The sequence below is a fragment of the Phoenix dactylifera genome, unplaced genomic scaffold (assembly GCF_009389715.1).
Source record: "Phoenix dactylifera cultivar Barhee BC4 unplaced genomic scaffold, palm_55x_up_171113_PBpolish2nd_filt_p 000298F, whole genome shotgun sequence".
Lineage (NCBI taxonomy): Eukaryota > Viridiplantae > Streptophyta > Magnoliopsida > Arecales > Arecaceae > Phoenix > Phoenix dactylifera.
The window spans coordinates 20,670-38,930 of NW_024067775.1; the positions used below are offsets into that span (position 1 = coordinate 20,670).

Here is an 18,261-nt window from a genome sequence, read left to right on the forward strand (position 1 = left end):
GCAACTTAGAAAAATAGATTAACAAATAATAAGAACAAAAGAAATAAATAAAGAACTGAACAAAAAGAGAACAAAAAGAAAAAGGAGAGAAACAAGGTAGAAACTGGAAACCAGTAAAAAGCAGCTGGTTCTTTGAAAAATATTCTTTGTAATAAAAGGAGAAGCTGGACTGATCGAGTCCTTCAGGGTGAGAATAAATTGATTCCAAAACACTGTGAACATCCTTTTTAGATCCGATAACAACTCTTTTGAATCTCCTCCAACCAATATTCCAATAAACAATCACTGGTAAACCAACCACACGACCATTTTGAATTCAACTTTTTGGACCTTTTTTTAATTTAAAAATATAAAAAATACTTTTTTTTTGGCTAAGAACGGTGGTATCATACATAACGTATAGAGATACAACCAAGAAAATCAAAAGACAATACATCACGGAGTATACTAGGCAGTTCTACCTTGCCCACTCATATATAGCTTCTGAATGGTTAGCAACAAAGGAGGCTACCCAATCCGCAGCCCCATTCGCCTCACGAAATACATGCTTTGCCTGAATAACTATCCTATCATGAACTAATGCCTGGATGTCCCTCAACAGCGGATGGTAGTCGCCAACCCTTTCTGATACCTACAGAATCCATCCAATAATTATCGCGGAGTCACCCTCCAAAAGAACCCTCCTCGCCTGCAGATCACGTGAGGATATTGGTAAGAATTATGAACATGTGTTTATGGTTGTTCATAAAGGATGTTGGTGCATGGGAGAGCTATTATTATTATTATTATTATTATTTTTTTTTTTTTGGGGGGGGGGGGGGGGGGGCACCAAAACTTGGGTCCCTAAGGTATAATTATATATTATCTATGGCTCAGGTTCGGACCGGACCGAATTAGACCCGAGACCGGCTTATTTTAACAGATGGGCTCCCACGTCAAGCCCGCCCCGGCTCGCTGGGGTTAAAATCCAGGCTGAAGCCCGTCGGAATACTTCCGGGCCGGCGGGCCATCGAGCCCATCAACAGGCTAACCGTAGATAACGTGTCTGTTTTTTTTTTTTTTTTTTTTTTTTTGAATTTTTCCACGCATTCGCAACTTAGCCAATTAGCCATTCGCCGCACGTGCGCAATCTTCGCGCGCTCCCTTGCGCCTCACCTACCCACCTCCACTCACCAACCCCGCCCAGCTTAAGAGGGAAGCGATGGGGGGCGCCGACGACGACGGTGGCCAGCGACATCCCCTTCGCCCCTCCTCGCCTCCAAGCCCTAACCCTAATTCTGCTCCATGGCGGTATCCACCTCTTCGATCCACTCCACTCTCCGTTCCTCCCCCAAGCTCCCCGCCGCCACCCGCCTCCCCGGGTCGGTCTCCGGCCACCGCGCCGTCCTCTCCCTCCGCCGTGGCGACCTCGACCTCCCCATCCTCGCTTCGTCGTCGATCTCCCTGCGGTCCGCTGGGAATCGCTCGAGGATCTCCGCGATCGCCTCTCCGGTGACGGAGGGGACGACGCGGACGGCGGATTCGAAGGTGTCCACGATCGTGGAGGTCGATCTTGGCAACCGGAGCTACCCGATCTACATAGGCTCCGGCCTGCTCGACGAACCCGATCTTCTCCAGAGGTACTCATCTCGCTTAAAAATCCGATCTTTTGTCTGTTTTCCTCTTCTGGATTGCTGGATTATTGTTCTCTTAGATGTTATCTGAAGTTCCCCCCCACCCCCCGAATTTAGGCATGTACATGGAAAGAGGGTTCTGGTGGTAACTAACACCACGATTGCGCCACTGTACCTTGACAAAGTTATCAAAGCATTGACTCATGGGAATTCCAAAATTTCCGTTGAGAGTGTGATCTTACCTGACGGGGAAGCTTATAAGAACATGGTTGGTCTATTGGAACAACTTCTCCTTTTGTCTTTTCATCGTTTGGCTTGTGATATGTAAACCAGTTCTTCGTGGGGTTTCTGTAGGAAACATTGATGAAAGTCTTTGATAAGGCGATAGAGTCCAGGATGGATCGGCGTTGTACCTTTGTGGCACTGGGTGGTGGAGTCATCGGCGATATGTGTGGTTTTGCTGCCGCTGCCTTTCTTCGTGGGGTTAATTTCATTCAGATTCCAACTACTCTAATGGCTCAGGTACTCTGGAATTTATTCTTTATGCTGGAGTAATTATTTACTTTTAATTGGAGAATATCAGGGAAAATTGATGCTCGCCTAATTTAGGTGGATTCATCAGTTGGGGGGAAAACTGGAATAAACCATCCATTGGGAAAAAACTTGATTGGCGCCTTCTTCCAACCACAATCTGTACTTATAGACACGGACACTCTAAATACATTGCCTGAACGGGAACTGGCTTCGGGTTTAGGAGAAGTTGTGAAGTATGGGCTCATCAGAGATGCAGAGTTTTTTGAGTGGCAAGAAAAGAACATGCAGGCACTGTTAGCAAGGTATGATTATCAAATAAATATATTATCTTCATTGCAAATGAGTAGTGATTCTTGCAAAGTAGAATGAGGTAAGATGTTTTCCGATGGGTTCTGACTTATCTCCAACATTACATTTTCTTTCATACCTTTGCTGATTTATATTTGGTAAAGCAACTTAATCAATAAATGGAGTTCACATATAGTGTTTTGGTCAAAAGGATAGAGCACAAACGATAAAAGCAAAGATAATCCCATCATGAAAATATTACCTGGAGATTATTCTACTTCCATACAACTTTTCTGTGTTGCTGTCATGGTTAGCATGCTCACGTTCTATACCTAATTATTTCAATGCAAGTCCTGGAAATGCAATAGTTTTGTGACTTTGCCCAATTTGGCTTCACTTGAATTACATTTTATTATAGATCCCTAGACTACCTTGATCTTTGTTGATGTAAGAGATGTGAAAAACAAAACCTTTATAACTACTCTCCAGTTTCTGAGGTGCTCGCATACCATCATCACCTTTTTGAACATTGTTCCCACCGGTCAATATCAAAAGTTATGACTTATGACCTAAGTGCATGAGATAATCTAGGACGTGCTTGTATGAATCAATTTTCATTAAACAAAATTTCATAACCAACCTAAAAAATATAAACGAATATAATTCACACTTTTCTTTAGAAGATATCCAACTTCAACAGACTCTTTGCTAAAACAGTTAAATCCACTGGACCTAGTGGGGATCTACTTGACTACCATGTAAATTCAGGAGTGACAATTCTCTAATAAGGCATTATGGAAAGCTCTTCACTCCAAAAGCTTAACCTTTAAAGATCTTTAGGGAAGCGAAACCATCATGAATGTTGTTTGATAGAATTTGTGGTCATTGCAATTGTCTTATGGTAGGCCGCCCTAAGCTTTTCATTACTGTATATAACCCCTTTTAGGCTCGAAAAAGCATCTGAAATAAATTGGCTAACATGCTAGGATAGCCTCTGTGAGTATCTGCTCCTTCGCCAGTTAGGAGCATTTTCACAAGCTAGACTGCACAGGCCGTTCACATTCGGGCGTATCTTCAGTTACCAATATATAACTATTTTTCTCAGTTTTGAGACTTTCAATTTCATCCCCTACAACCAGTCAAATCTTGCATATCTGTCACGTTTACTGTGAAACCTTTGTCAAAGTTATATTTTCTTTTTTTTAAAAAAAATGTTGTATGCCAAGTAAGATTGATTTTAGCAAATCTTGCTTTCTTTATCTTGATACTATAAAAAATTTGTGTCTTTTCCACTAACCCTTCCCATCAGTTTAATTTTCATCACTTTTTTAACTATTTCAGCATTAGTCAATCAACAAAATTAGAAAGGCTGAAAAAGGTTATGTTGCATACTTAGACTTTTCTATGCATCTATTTCAAATGTAATGAACTTCATCTATTTGTGAGATCTTATATGCATGATTGCTGCAGAGACCCAAGTGCCTTAGCATATGCTATCAAGCGATCATGTGAAAACAAAGCTGAGGTTGTTGCTTTGGATGAGAAAGAAAGTGGATTGCGGGCAACCTTGAACTTGGGTCATACATTTGGTCATGTGAGTGTCTAGTTTGCCACCAGTATTTTATATGATCCTTTTTTTCTTATACTTATTCACTTTTTGCTAATCTTTTTATTTCGAGCTCTTCATATGTAATTTCATATGCTAAATTTGCATTTCCAGAATCTAGTAAATCATGCATAATTCTGGCCAATCAACATATGTTACAATATATGTTACTTAAGATGTCAAGCTAATTAAACTGGAGAAGCAAGGACTTGTGAAAGACATTTGTAGTTTGAGCCATTGATTAGGTCGTATATTTTACTACCATATGGAAAAGAGTTACTAACATCTGGAAAACTTCACAGAGAATAATCATTTTCAATAGGAACCATGATGTCCAGAGAAACAAACAAGCTGGTCCTAGTAAAGGCCTAGTCAATGCAGGCTTGATTGGCTATTACTTGGTCCCAAGTTATCTTTGCTTTAGTCCCTTCTGTTTAGATTTTTTTTTTTTTTTTGTTGATTTGATCAAGATTCAGTTATGATGTGGCCAGTCGATAATAGCTAGTTTCTTTGTTAATTTGAGTGATAGCTGAGTCCTATAAGAACTTCGGACTAGGAAGGAATTGCTAGCTAAAGGAGTCTATTGAATAAAATTAATGTAATCTTGAGCTGGAGGATGGTTTTTGAAGGTTTTAGCGAAAGAAAGAAGAAAAACAATGGGCATGCTGCCCTTCTTTATCCTTTTTTCCTGGAATATTTTCTCAGGGAACAGCACTTCTTCTTTTCAACTTATTTCCCCTTCCTTTTCAGTATTTCCGTTAATTACTTTCACTATCAGGAGAAATTGGAACTCGTTACTATATCTTAACAATGATCTTTTCTTCCTCTGCAAATAAACCTTAAGCAGCCCTAATCTTCTGGGTCTATGTCAAATTAGAGAAAAGCTACAAAAACATGTATAGTATGGATTTTGTGCAAAGACTTTGATGGGGTAAGTGATGGACTGGAGATTCCCTGATACTTATTTTCATTATATTGGATCACTCAGTAGAACATAAATGTAGATAAAGTTGTATCTTATGGGATCAAAGGAGGAGGGTGAGCAAAGTGGAGATGTACCTATGTGTGTTGTCTAATTGTTTCTTGTTACTGAAACTGAGTGGTAATTAGATAATTTATGGTGGGATTTCTGAGTGACACTGCATATTCTATCATTCCATATATTGCTGTACTGTTTTCATTCAGTTGGGACCTGGGTAGAATTTTTGGAGTTCATTGTCTCATATAAGACTGCTCGGAGAACTTATAGTTCATCTATGGGATCTTTAGAGAAATAAATATGGAGACACGTTCATGCAAGGAAGGTGGAGAGAAAAGGGGTAGTATGTCTTGATGCCTATCTATATAGCATAACAGAGGAGGTATTATAAGATACAGGCGAGTGCAGTCCTTGAGGACATACTATTGCGAGGTAAGAGAGTATTTAAATGGGCGGTTTGCAATTTTTTGTTTACTTTTCCTAGGCTCTGTGCTTTCTAGCCAAATCCTTCTAATTTTCTCCTGCATTTTCATTTTTTTAATTGCAAGTGAGGAAGATGGTAAGATCATTTCACGAATTTATTTCTTACAGCTTAAACTAGACTTAGTGAAATGAAATCTGATAGGACTTTATAGAATCAACAGTTACGAGTCTAGGCTGACTACTGATTGGGTTAAAGTGCATAGAGTTCAAACTTGGTATATTTGGGCTTGAGCCTGTTCAAATACAAAATGTTGGTTGAGCTTGCTTTTCTTTTATTTATGTTTTTGTTATTTTAGTTTAAAAAATAATTTATAGGCTTAATTTGTTTGGTTGGAAACCTGAACACAATGTGTCAAACTCCCAGAAGTTTCTACCTAAGGTTGGACTTGAACATGTTCCATAAGTGACTCTGGTCATATTCAACCACCTGCAGCCACTTCAGACTTACAATATCATTCAATCTTTAATCGATTTTTACTTTACGTTGATAATTAAAGCTTTTTTCACTTCTTGCTAAAAAAATTGTAATGAGGAATGCAAGGAAATAACTTTCTTCAAAATAAAGTCATGCCATGTAATAAAGTAATTATGGAGGGTAAATCAAGAAATGCTGCATCCGAGGGCTTGGAAGGAGGCGTGGGAATAGCTTGATCTCTGATGATGAGGACACTCGAAATATGGCTGCTTCTTTTGTATTTCGGGGTTATTCTCCATGCAGGCTTGTGCTTGTGAGTCAATTTACATCCAAGGAACATTATAATGTAAGACTTCAATTTTTTTTGCCCTTTTAGATTCCAAGCCTGTAATGTAATATCACCTTTTTTTAATAAAATATTAGCCAGTTATAAAGAAGGTAACCAAGTTCATTTTAAAGTCTTAGCAATTACTCGGCCTCACCTCAATTTAATGCAGGCATATGATCTTATTTGTCCTGATACACTGGTGTCATAGAAGTTTAAGGTTAAAATTGTGTATTTATTAATCTTCTTGTTATTTGTCAAGATGTGGGAGAAGGCTCTTGGTTAATGGTTGTTGCTGCTCGACCATTTACCGTTATGGTAATTCATTGTTAAAAGCAGTTTTTCTAAAGCAAGGATTTGAGTACCTTCCTGTACCGGCCAATGCCGGATCATATTGATAAGGAACTAGTACTGGTATGCCCCTTGTACTGATATAATACCAACACGTGCAGCAGCCTCATTTTTCTCCATGCCAGCAGCAAAAGGTGTGCCATATGCTGGTATGGTAGGTACAGCCAAGGTTGCGATACTGATACTTTAAACCATGCCCCGAAGTCTCCCTCTAAAGTATTTACTACTAATTATACTGGTTAATATATGCTTTTCTCTAACAAAAGCTGTATAAGCTTACAAATTATACTGCAATTATGTGTGTTTGTAGATGAAAGCTGCTCCAATAATTTTATAATCTGAAGTCAATTCGACAACTCTGAACAGTGTGATAATATGAGCTGAAAATGGATTGTGATATTGTGCTTTGCAGAAAAATATGATATTAGCAGTACGCACTGGTGGGCATGAATCATCCATCAGACTGATTTAGGGTGTGTTTGGTATATCCAGAAAAAGGTCATTGTCGAAAATTAGATTCATTTAGGTTCTTAACTAAGGAGTACTTCTTGTTATATTTGGCATTTGGCGATCACGTTTGTATAACTACTTTTTGTAGATGAGCTTACCATATTTGAAAGACATGGGGCAATCTTATAAAGAAGCTAGAATTTAGTTTTGGTACCTTCTCTCATAAGTGCTTTTTGACTTCTGCTTCATGTAGAAACACTTCCCATTTGATATTGTGGAACATTTAATTTTTTTGAGATAAGCAACTTTAATTTTTTTTAGGAAGTATTTTTTTAAATTTTAAAGTTGCAAAAGGATTTTTTTCATTTTTATCGACACCAAACATGCCCTTACTTCAGAAATTGGTAGGGCATATCAATATTCAATGGATGAAGGTTCGGTAACACAAATATCATATTTTAAAGGTATACAGCTGATACATAACTTTCCTCTTGCTCCTCAGTCTGGCAACAATGACGCCAGCTATAAAGGATGCAACAGTAGCATCAGACATTAGCTGTGTAACTTTTTTGTGTTGACATTTATGTTACACTGACGCTGCTCATGTTGGATATCACTTTGAAAGAAACCATTTCACCGAGTGGTTGGGCACTAATTAGTCCATCTCAGCAGATCTACAATTCAAGCTTCAAAGCTTGCTATTCATGGTGCAGATTGAAACTCTAAATTATGACTTAAAATAAAAAAGCATACAGTATCTTTCTAAGGGTTGTTGAAGGCCTATATGTTCCTACTGGCACAAATATATGGGAAGCTTTTTCTTTTAATTAAGTATTCATAATTCTGCAACTTCCATTGACCGTTTCTTTTGAAGGTTTATTGACCGCATGTAACTTAGAAATGATCATTCTTCTATTTAATAGAGTTTGTTCTGTTTCACTTTCATGCTTTAACCTTGTTGTTTTTAATGTTCATTCCTTTCCATGTCATGCAACTTCCAACTGCTATTTATTAAGATGCATGACATTCTCATGTTGATATTTCTCATTTCAGGCTATCGAGACAGGCTTTGGCTATGGACAGTGGCTCCATGGGGAAGCTGTTGCGGCTGGAATGGTGATACAGGCACCGCTCTGCTCTTTAATTCTTACTATTGTAAAGTGGGTGTGTTAAATAAAGTTGTTTGGCTTTTATTTGTAGGTGATGGCAGTTGACATGTCCCATCGGCTAGGCTGGATTGATGATACAATCGTAAAGCGGGTCCTTAACATCCTGCAGCAGGCTAAGCTTCCAACAGCACCACCTGAGATGATGACAGTGGAGAAATTTAAAACTGCTATGGCAGTAAGTGATAGATACTCTTCTCCATTTCCTCGTAATTCTTTTGAGAGACAAAAATGATTTTTCAGGCAATTCTTAATTCTAAAATTTTGATCCATGGGGGTTTTAGGTTGATAAAAAGGTGGCTGATGGATTGCTAAGGCTCATCCTTCTTAAAGGTCCTCTGGGCAATTGTGTCTTCACTGGCAATTATGACAGGAAGGCCCTTGATGACACTCTTCATGCCTTTTGCAAGAGCTGAAGCTTTTAACTGAAAATTCAAGACAAGTTCTTTATGTACCAAAATGATCTGGGATTAAGTGCTGTTATTTAAGCATGTACTTGTCACATATACAACTAAAAGATGCAAGTGAAAAGATAGTTTTAGGCAAATTATTGTTTTTGGGATGCCAGCAATGTTCTGAATTCATTGTAGTTCCTTTGAATTATTTGGAATAATTTCTTGATTTATAAGATGTGTTTTTGACAATATCTGTTTATCAATTCTCTCACTGTCCTCACCTACTTTAAGTGTGGGGTGGAACTCTTGAGCGTGCATAAAACGAAAAGAGGGAATGCTGCTGAGATTCATGCTCTTGAGGATTATAGAGGTTTCCTTCCCTGGTAATTTAAGATTTAATAGCAATATATAGAATATGTTCAGCTAATGTGGTTAGATATCACAAGGGTGAGAATTGATCAATGCAGAATCAAAACGCCTCTGGCCATCAGTTCGTTGAATTTCATCTGTATGTATATATATATATATATATATATATATATATATATATATATATATATATATATATATATATATATATATATATATATATATATATATAATATCTCATGGTTTGGTTCATTTGAATTTATAATGCATGTTTAACCAGAGCTCCACCTATGAATGGTATGAGAGATTTTACCAATTTAAATGTTGAAATCGAGTTTTCTTAGTTTAATTAATTCTTTATATTATCAGAGGGAAGGTCGGAAGTTACAAACAGAATCTTCTGATAAGAGAATCATGTCCTGCTGATTTTAGAAGACAGCTCTTCCTATAATTCACTTGTTTTATTGCACTTTTTCAAGAAATTTCATTAGCGATCTTGCTCAACCACGTGACAGCATGGATCACCATTATCTTCTGTCATATCGCCCTACAAGACATGGCCTGGGTACCTTTATCAAAGGTACCATGCAGGTGCCACAACGTGGCTATAATTTGGTGATATCATTTATTTCATTACCTTAATGAAATAGTGATGAATATTGATCATTGTTATGTTGAAGAAAAAAGATAAAGGGATAATGATTTACATAGATTAGCATCATGTATTTTAGAGGGCAATCATCCCTTCTCCTTCTAAAAAAAATCTGCAAGAAAACTCATTGGTGATCATAGCCATCATTATGATTTTACAGAGCCTAGATATTTATTTTCAAATCGAGACTTGCTAATTACATTGAGAATTTTAGTTAACTATTTACATCTTAAAATCCAGACCGATGAAGAGAAGAAAACCCATCGCGTAGTTGAGCCATCACAGCCGACATGACAGACCGATTAATTAACAGTTAAAACCCATCGCGTAGTTGAGCCAAAGATGTACCGATTAATTAACAGTTAAAACCCATAGCGTAGTTGAGCCAAAGATGTACAGAAAGTTCTTTGAATTCAATTTTTTTTTTTGTCAGTTAGCGACACCAGAGCCACAATCGCGAGCGATTACTATAACTGTATAGATGAGATGCGCGGAGTATGATGGGCTACCAAAAACAGCCGGTCTACACATCCAAATTTCTCGGCGACGAGCGCCAACTCTCGCCTATATAAATCATTCACGAAGATCCTCTAGGTAAGTGCTCTTGCCCTTCTGAATTACGCATTGGAGAGTCCACCATCGAATACTCTCTAGAAAGAGAGGACTTCTTCATCTCTGCTGTTTCAAGTCGGATTCGACGTTAGAGCAAATATCCGAGCACGTCTTTTCTTTTTAGTACCATCTTAGAAGTGGCTAGCTTTAGAGCCATCGCCATCCAAGTACAACATCTACCACCTCGCCATCCTAGATGCATTCACGATCTTTAGGAAACCACGATGGTTTGAGCAACCAATCATTCAAGCCACTTCAGCAGCTCAGCCAGCTCAGCATCTTGGATAAGCCAATTCCGCAACAAATTTGATCGGTATTGTTTAGTACTAAGCTTTTTCATCTTCTCCCAGCCATGGAAATTTAAATTTCAACTGATGCCTCGAATATCACATATAGAAGAGAAACTAGCATGCTCTCCTAAAGACGGAGAATGCGGCGGAGACCGTCGGTGGCGCCGATGTCGATGGCGCCGCTTTCCACAGCCTCCATGACACAGGATGCGGCTGGGGCAGCAGACTTCGGCCTTGGAAGAGAGAATCTCGGCAATGGAAGGCTGCTTGGCGGAGGAGAGATCGAGTAAATCGATTCCATGAAATCCTCCTGTTCTTCTTCGGCCTTGGATTTCTGGGCTGTTACAAGGATGGCTTTTCTATTCTTCGGCTTCGCCGAGTGTCTCGACTTCTTCTGATGCTGTTGCTGATTGAATCTGGTGGTTGTGGCCGGTGTGGATTTTGAGTCAGGGAGGGGAAGCAGGGCGGGCTGCTGAAGAGGACGAGCAAAACATTGAAGAGATGGATGATAAGGTGGAGGATGTGATACTAATGGCTCCAAACTTCCATTCAAAAAGTGATGGTCGTTCAAAGGAAAGGAAGAATTAGAAGATCTGAACATAAATCTGCCATTAACACTGGCAATTCTTGTTGGATTCAAAGGAGAATGATCCATAGCAAGTCCCTCTATCAATCTTATCTTTCTTTACCTTTATATTCCTTTGAAAAACTGGCTGTTTTTATTCAGAACTGTCTCATATATACACCACAAAACACTCAAAGAGATTCACAAAATACAAGGAGATCTAAGAGATCCAGAAAAATCAAAGCACATGGAAAGATTGAGATATGTTAGAGAAAATTGGGTAGAACCTGCTTATAATCTTAACAACGTGGTTGAGAGCCCAAATACTTCAAGCCTATCTTATAAAGAATTAAAAAGAAAGACAGCAGGGAGGAAAGAAAAATCAAGATGTTATTATCTAGTTATCTTTCTGCAATCAGAAGAAAACAAGTGAAATTAAGAAAATGAACAATAAAGATTCTATGATCTCTTATTGTTGCTGGAAATTGGACCCGGGGGCTACCGCGAAGCTGGAGAAGGAGGAGCTCCGCTGCGGGGACGGTGGTCGGCGGCGTGCCGACTGGTGACGTCCTCCTGGAGGGACGTAAGTCCTGCAAAAAGCCGGTGGCCGGGCTCTCCGGCGCCGGCCCTCCGATGCTTAAGTCAGAGGGGGCAGATATGTGGAGAGAGCAAGGAAGAGAGTATATGGAGAAGACAGCAGAAATATTTTGATAAGATGAAGAAGATGAAGAGGGTGATATCCTCTATTGTGTCTGTGCTGTTTGCTTCTTTTCACCCGGTCCAGGAGGGTTCTGTCCGGGGGTCCCCCTCCTTTTCCCCTCAGGTTTCCTTTTATAGAAGGATTTTTGTTACCTGGGAGGTGACAGGAGGTTTGTCCTCTTTTGTAATAATTGGGCACGATTTGGCCCATTAATGGCGTAGTGGAGAACGGGACCGAATCGGACCGGAATCAGGGAGTTGTCACGGTCGATCGGACCTGTTGGAGTGGTTGAACCGCCGGCTGTGGTGGGCCTGGGGTCCGTGGATGGTAAGTGCATTTATTACCGAATGAACCGGCGGTCAGGGAGAGCCATACGCTCTGATGGTTCAGTGATCTGGAGATCGTCTTGGGCCGTGCTCATTAAATGACTGGGTGCATCGGAGACTTGAGGGAGTCTCATACATTAATGGCAGGTCGTGCCGAATACCTGCAAAGATCTTATGCCTTGATGGCTTGGAGATAGTGGCAGGCTATAGTAGAGTCGCGTGTATAGCCGCCGGACCTTTCGAGAAAGCTTGGCGGGGAGGAGTATTAGTTAAGGCATCGGCTCGGCAAGGGTGTCGAGCCGAGCTGGTCGCCCAGAGGGGCGCCCTGTGGCGGGGTTGCTTCGAGTACTCCTAGTCGGCGCCCTTTGGGCGAACACCTTCTAGCCGAGCGCCTCTATTTGGCGCTGTCTCTAGTCAGCGCTTTCTAGTTGAGCGCTTCTCTGGTCGGCGTCCGCTGGTCGGCTCTTCCTATCCGAGCATCTCTACTTGGTTATTTTGATTGGGCGCCTCTTGGCGCTCTCTCTCTGGTCGGCGCTCTTTAGTCGAGCGTCCTCCTGGTCGGCATTCTTTGGCCGAGCATCCTCCTGGTCGGCGCTCTTTGGCCGAGCGCCTTTCCGGTCGGCGCTCTCTAGCCGAGCGCCTCCGTGGCGGTATGACTTGGGGTTTTTCCCCCAACACTACCCCCCGACTTCCGAGTTCCAGTTGGCTACCAGCTGGAGCGTGGGAAGTAGCTTTAGTTGGGGCATTACGGATTCCGAAAATTTTAATTTGTTGCGCGTTTTGAATTATCGAGCGCTTTGAGGTGCCTTTAATAGGCGGCGTCTCTCTTTTCCCGAAGAGTCTCATTATTAGAACACTTTTTGCGAAGCGTCCTCTCGTCGTGGGCTCATGATGGGGCCGCACGATCCGATGGGGCGCTTCGGCGTCCGAAGCGCTAGCCCTAATTAAATGCGTCGTTCTGTCTTTTGGACCGACACGCATCGCCATCTAAACAGGATACAGCGTTTTTCTCGCTGATCCGGGCCGTTGGGGAGGTCTATTTAAACTCTTCCCTGGCCCTCTGTCCTCTTTCTATTGCCTTCTGCTTCTAGCTTTCTTCCTCTTAGCCTCTCTCAGTCCGAAGTTCCTTCTCTCCGGCGTTTCCCTCAGGTCCCTCTTTTTTTTGATTTCTTTTTCTCGCTTGCAATGGGTTCTCTCCCTAGCGAAGTTGAGTCCACCATGAGCGTCCTGGAGGTCGAGATGACCAAAGAGTGGTTCTTCCCTCTTCACGGGTTCCGCTTGGAGCCCGCCAGGCGGAGGGACCGGATAACCGATCCTCCGATAGGCCGGATCGAAGTGCATCTGGAATCGCTCTGGGCCGGCCTCCGATTTCCTCTTCACGGCTTCGTGAATGAGTTGCTAACGGTGTGCCAGTTGGTTCCGGCGCAACTCACTCCGAACGCCTGGAGGACGGTGGTCGATTTTCTATCCCTGTGTTTACTGCAGGGGATTCCGACTTCTGTCAACGTCTTCCGGCGACTTTTTATTTTTAAGTCGAATTCGGGAGACGGGGAGTGGCTTTACATCGCCCTTCGGGCGGGTCGGCCACTCTTTCATGGTGCCCCCTCATCCATTCATGGCTGGAAGGAGAAATTCTTCTTCCTTGCTTCGGCACAGTCCTGGGGGTTTGACCCACGGTGGGGACCGGCTCAGCTCAAGTCCATCAACAAACCCCCCAGACTTTCTCCACGTGAGCAGGGGATCCTCGACGCCATCCGCAGCTTCGGGGACGGCATCTTACTGAACGGCCTCATATGTGAGGACGCTTTGGTAAACGTGAGCTTGAGCTCGGCGCGTCCCCATGGTAAGAGTAATTTCAAGGTGTATTTATTTCCTTACTGTTCTAATGTTCTAATCCTTTTTGCCTTTGCAGATATCGCAAAGATGGTGACGAAAAGCGAAGTCCTCTACGCCCGCTTCCAAAAGAGGGCAGCCGAGCTCTCGGGCGAGCCCACCGAGCCGAGGAAGAAGCAGAAGGTCTCGGCGACCCCGGCGACCCCGGTGCCTCCGGCGGCAGCAGTGGCTGAGGCGGGTCCTTCTCGCCCCGCTCACTCCGAGGCGGGTCCTTCTCGCCCCGCGCGCCCCGAAGCTGGTCGGAGGGAGGGCGCGGATTCCGGGGGCTCGGGCTCCAGAGGAGCCTCGATGGCGGCCACATGCCCGGCGCCCTTGATGCAGAATCCTGGTCGGCAGGACGCTTCAGTTGCTGACCAGGGGAGGAGTTCTGCGGGTTCCGTGCTTGCACGCCCCGCCATAGTTGTGCGGCGGTCAGATCGGCCGCTTGTGCGACCCCAGCCCCCTAGCTCCGAGCCGGGGAGCAGTCAGGGAGCCTCGGGGTCGGCTCCGCCTAGGCCAGCCGATGCTGGCCTCCCAGGCCCATCGGGCTCGGTGGAACGGGTGCCCCTTGCACCCACCTGGTCGTTGTTCGAGGGTGATTCAGCCCTCGAAAACCCTCGAGTAGCGCTTGAGATATTCCGGGTCGCGCTGCTCCCAGCCGACCGGGCCATGATGCAGTCCATGAGCTATAATGCTTTCATAGACTTTACCCGCTGCAACGCCGTCCGGGTAAGTAAAATTCTCCACCTGTGTAATCTGTATAGATTTTCTACTAGTGGCGCCTTATGTTTTTCTTTTCGTCTCTTTTACAGCATTTGCACGAGACGGAGATGCTGATGCACCTAGTACAAGAATACCGGGAGAAGGCCCGGAGGTGCCAGCGCGGGTATGACGAGGCCCAGACGAGGTACACGGCTGCCGAGGTGAAGTACCAGGCCTCCGAAGCGAAGTACCAGGCCTCTGAGGCCGAACGACAGGTGCTCCAAGAAAAGGTCGGAGCATCCGAGGGAAGGATTCGAGCCCTTACCGCCGAGCTCGATGAGGAAAAGGGCGCGCATGCGTTGGCGAGGTCCGAGCTGCGCGCTGCTGAGGCTCGATTGGCCGAAGTCGAGCAGGCGCTGGCCTCCCGCGAGCAGGAGGTGGGGAATGCCCGCCTCCGACATTCGGAGCTCGAGCGGGAAATAAAAACCCTCGAGAAGAAGGCCACCTACCACGAGGCTCGGGAGCTCGAGGCTCGGGAGCAAGCTCAGAGCGCGGTGGCGCTCTTTCGCGAGTCGGAGGAGTTCCGCGACCTCCTGGAAGAGGAGGGTGTGAATGGGCTGATCCAGGGCTTCCGGGATTTCCGCAACCAATTGCGGCGGCTCCTCCCGGATTTTGACGTGAACTTGCTCCAACCGGGAGCAGGGGTCGAAAGGCCGGATGCGGAGGCGGATGCTCCGGAGGCCGAGGCGACCGAAGCCGCCCCCGAGGCTACTCCCATCGCTGCCGAGGCCGAGGAGGTCCCGACTGCTGAGCCCGCCACTCCCGACACTGCCGAAGCCGAAGTGGTCGGGCTCGGGCCTTAGAGTATAATTTTGTTTTGTTTTGTAAAGTCGGGATGGCCTCCCGTACTTGTAAGGGCCGAACCCGAATTTTGTACTTAGCCTACGGGCCTTTTTGAAATGAATACATATTTTTGGAAACTATTCTGTTATAGTCCCAAGTTTTCCTGCTCGGATCCATTTTAGGCTCCAAGGAGATGGGCTCTATGGCCTTTAATTTCGCCCGCCACAGGGTTTGGGTTTAGGTTCGGCTTGCCGAGCTCCATTACTCGGCCCTTCGACCAGCGGTAAAGCAACGCTTGTGCTCAAAGGATTTGGGCTCGGAGAGTCCTTCCGAGCCTAGCCCAGATTTCGACCAAGCTCTAAAGCGGTCACTGGGACTTAAACTTTGGGTCCGAGCCCCACATTGCCGGGGCGGGTCGGATTCTTTTCTGATGAACGGGTTGAATACTCGTCAGCTCGTGACGGGGATTCACCGGGCTTAGTTTAATTGTGCTGGTGTCGTGTGTTTTCACGCCGAGGCGACTAAAACATTCTGCTCAGAGTCCACTCTTTGAGGACGTCGGCAGAGAAATCCAAAACATAATGTAGAAACATTAAATGAATGGGTACCTTGTACCGTGTGCGTCCTTGCGCCGAGGCGACTGAAGACGCTTCTCTGCTCGGACTTCGTTCTTCGGGGACGTCGGCAGAGATCCAAGAATGGATAAGATAAATGTAAAAATATTAAATAAATGGGTACCTTGTACCGTATGCGTCCTTGCGCCGAGGCGACTGAAGACGCTTCTCTGCTCGGACTCCGTTCTTCGGGGACGTCGACAGAGATCCAAGAATGGATAAGATAAATGTAAAAATATTAAATAAATGGGTACCTTGTACCGTATGCGTCCTTGCGCCGAGGCGACTGAAGACGCTTCTCTGCTCGGACTCCGTTCTTCGGGGACGTCGGCAGAGATCCAAGAATGGATAAGATAAATGTAAAAATATTAAATAAATGGGTACCTTGTACCGTATGCGTCCTTGCGCCGAGGCGACTGAAGACGCTTCTCTGCTCGGACTCCGTTCTTGTACCGTATGCGTCCTTGCGCCGAGGCGACTGAAGACGCTTCTCTGCTCGGACTCCGTTCTTCGGGGACGTCGGCAGAGATCCAAGAATGGGTAAGATAAATGTAAAAATATTAAATAAATGGGTACCTTGTACCGTCTGCGTCCTTGCGCCGAGGCGACTGAAGACGCTTCTCTGCTCGGACTCCGTTCTTGTACCGTATGCGTCCTTGCGCCGAGGCGACTGAAGACGCTTCTCTGCTCGGACTCCGTTCTTCGGGGACGTCGGCAGAGATCCAAGAATGGATAAGATAAATGTAAAAATATTAAATAAATGGGTACCTTGTACCGTATGCGTCCTTGCGCCGAGGCGACTGAAGACGCTTCTCTGCTCGGACTCCGTTCTTGTACCGTATGCGTCCTTGCGCCGAGGCGACTGAAGACGCTTCTCTGCTCGGACTCCGTTCTTCGGGGACGTCGGCAGAGATCCAAGAATAGAATAGACAATAGAGACATTAATGTAGAAACATTAAGTAAATGGGTACCTTGTACCGTGTGCGTCCTTGCGCCGAGGCGACTGAAGACGCTTCTCTGCTCGGGGTCCGTTCTTCGAGGACATAGGCAGAGAAATTCGGCGATGGAGAACAAGCCGAGCTCGTCGGCTGGAGCCGGCGGACAGCGAGCCGAGCTCGTCTTGGTCAATGAAGACCGCATCCCAATGCATCGGGGCATCCCGATAAACCGGGGCATCTCGACGTCTCGAGGCATCCCGGCCGAGGTCGGGGTAGGAGCACGAGCCGAGCTCGTCCGGTCAGAGAGGACCGCTACTCATAGTCGATGGAGCACGAGCCGAGCTCGTCCGGTCAAAGAGGACCGCTACTCATAGTCGGTGGAGCACGAGCCGAGCTCGTCCGGTCAGAGAGGACCGCTACTCATAGTCGATGGAGCACGAGCCGAGCTCGTCCGGTCAGAGAGGACCGCTACTCATAGTCGATGGAGCACGAGCCGAGCTCGTCCGGTCAGAGAGGGCCGCTACTCATAGTCGATGGAGCACGAGCCGAGCTCGTCCGGTCAGAGAGGACCGCTACTCATAGTCGATGGAGCACGAGCCGAGCTCGTCCGGTCAGAGAGGGCCGCTACTCATAGTCGATGGAGCACGAGCCGAGCTCGTCCGGTCAGAGAGGACCGCTACTCATATCTCGACGTCTCGAGCTTTCCGGTAACCGGGGCATCCCGACGTCTCGGGGCATCCCGATAAACCGGGGCATCTCGACGTCTCGAGGCATCCCGGCCGAGGTCGGGGTAGGAGCACGAGCCGAGCTCGTCCGGTCAGAGAGGGCCGCTACTCATAGTCGATGGAGCACGAGCCGAGCTCGTCCGGTCAGAGAGGACCGCTACTCATAGTCGATGGAGCACGAGCCGAGCTCGTCCGGTCAGAGAGGACCGCTACTCATATCTCGACGTCTCGAGCTTTCCGGTAACCGGGGCATCCCGACATCTCGGGGCATCCCGATAAACCGGGGCATCTCGACGTCTCGAGGCATCCCGGCCGAGGTCGGGGTAGGAGCACGAGCCGAGCTCGTCCGGTCAGAGAGGACCGCTACTCATAGTCGATGGAGCACGAGCCGAGCTCGTCCGATCAGAGAGGGCCGCTACTCATAGTCGATGGAGCACGAACCGAGCTC

The 18,261-nt window shown here is 45.3% G+C and overlaps 1 protein-coding gene across 1 annotated transcript; it reads left to right on the plus strand.

Annotated features, from left to right (window-relative positions):
- The first annotated feature begins 1,188 nt into the window (after window positions 1-1,188).
- On the plus strand, window positions 1,189-8,854 carry LOC103720483 (3-dehydroquinate synthase, chloroplastic). The gene is made up of 8 exons (XM_017846016.3): window positions 1,189-1,619; window positions 1,731-1,881; window positions 1,968-2,135; window positions 2,223-2,449; window positions 3,906-4,029; window positions 8,098-8,160; window positions 8,245-8,388; window positions 8,495-8,854. Exons 1-8 carry the CDS (start codon window positions 1,285-1,287, stop codon window positions 8,624-8,626), a joined length of 1,344 nt encoding a protein of 447 aa, XP_017701505.3. The 5' UTR covers window positions 1,189-1,284; the 3' UTR covers window positions 8,627-8,854.
- Window positions 8,855-18,261: the final 9,407 nt, after the last annotated feature.

Coding starts and splice junctions, on each gene's coding strand:
- LOC103720483 (XM_017846016.3), top strand. CDS start 1,285: ATGGCGGTATCCACCTCTTCGATCCACTCCACTCTCCGTTCCTCCCCC. Junction 4,030..8,097: donor TGGGTCATACATTTGGTCAT/GTGAGTGTCTAG, acceptor TTCTCATTTCAG/GCTATCGAGACAGGCTTTGG. Junction 8,161..8,244: donor AAGCTGTTGCGGCTGGAATG/GTGATACAGGCA, acceptor TTTTATTTGTAG/GTGATGGCAGTTGACATGTC.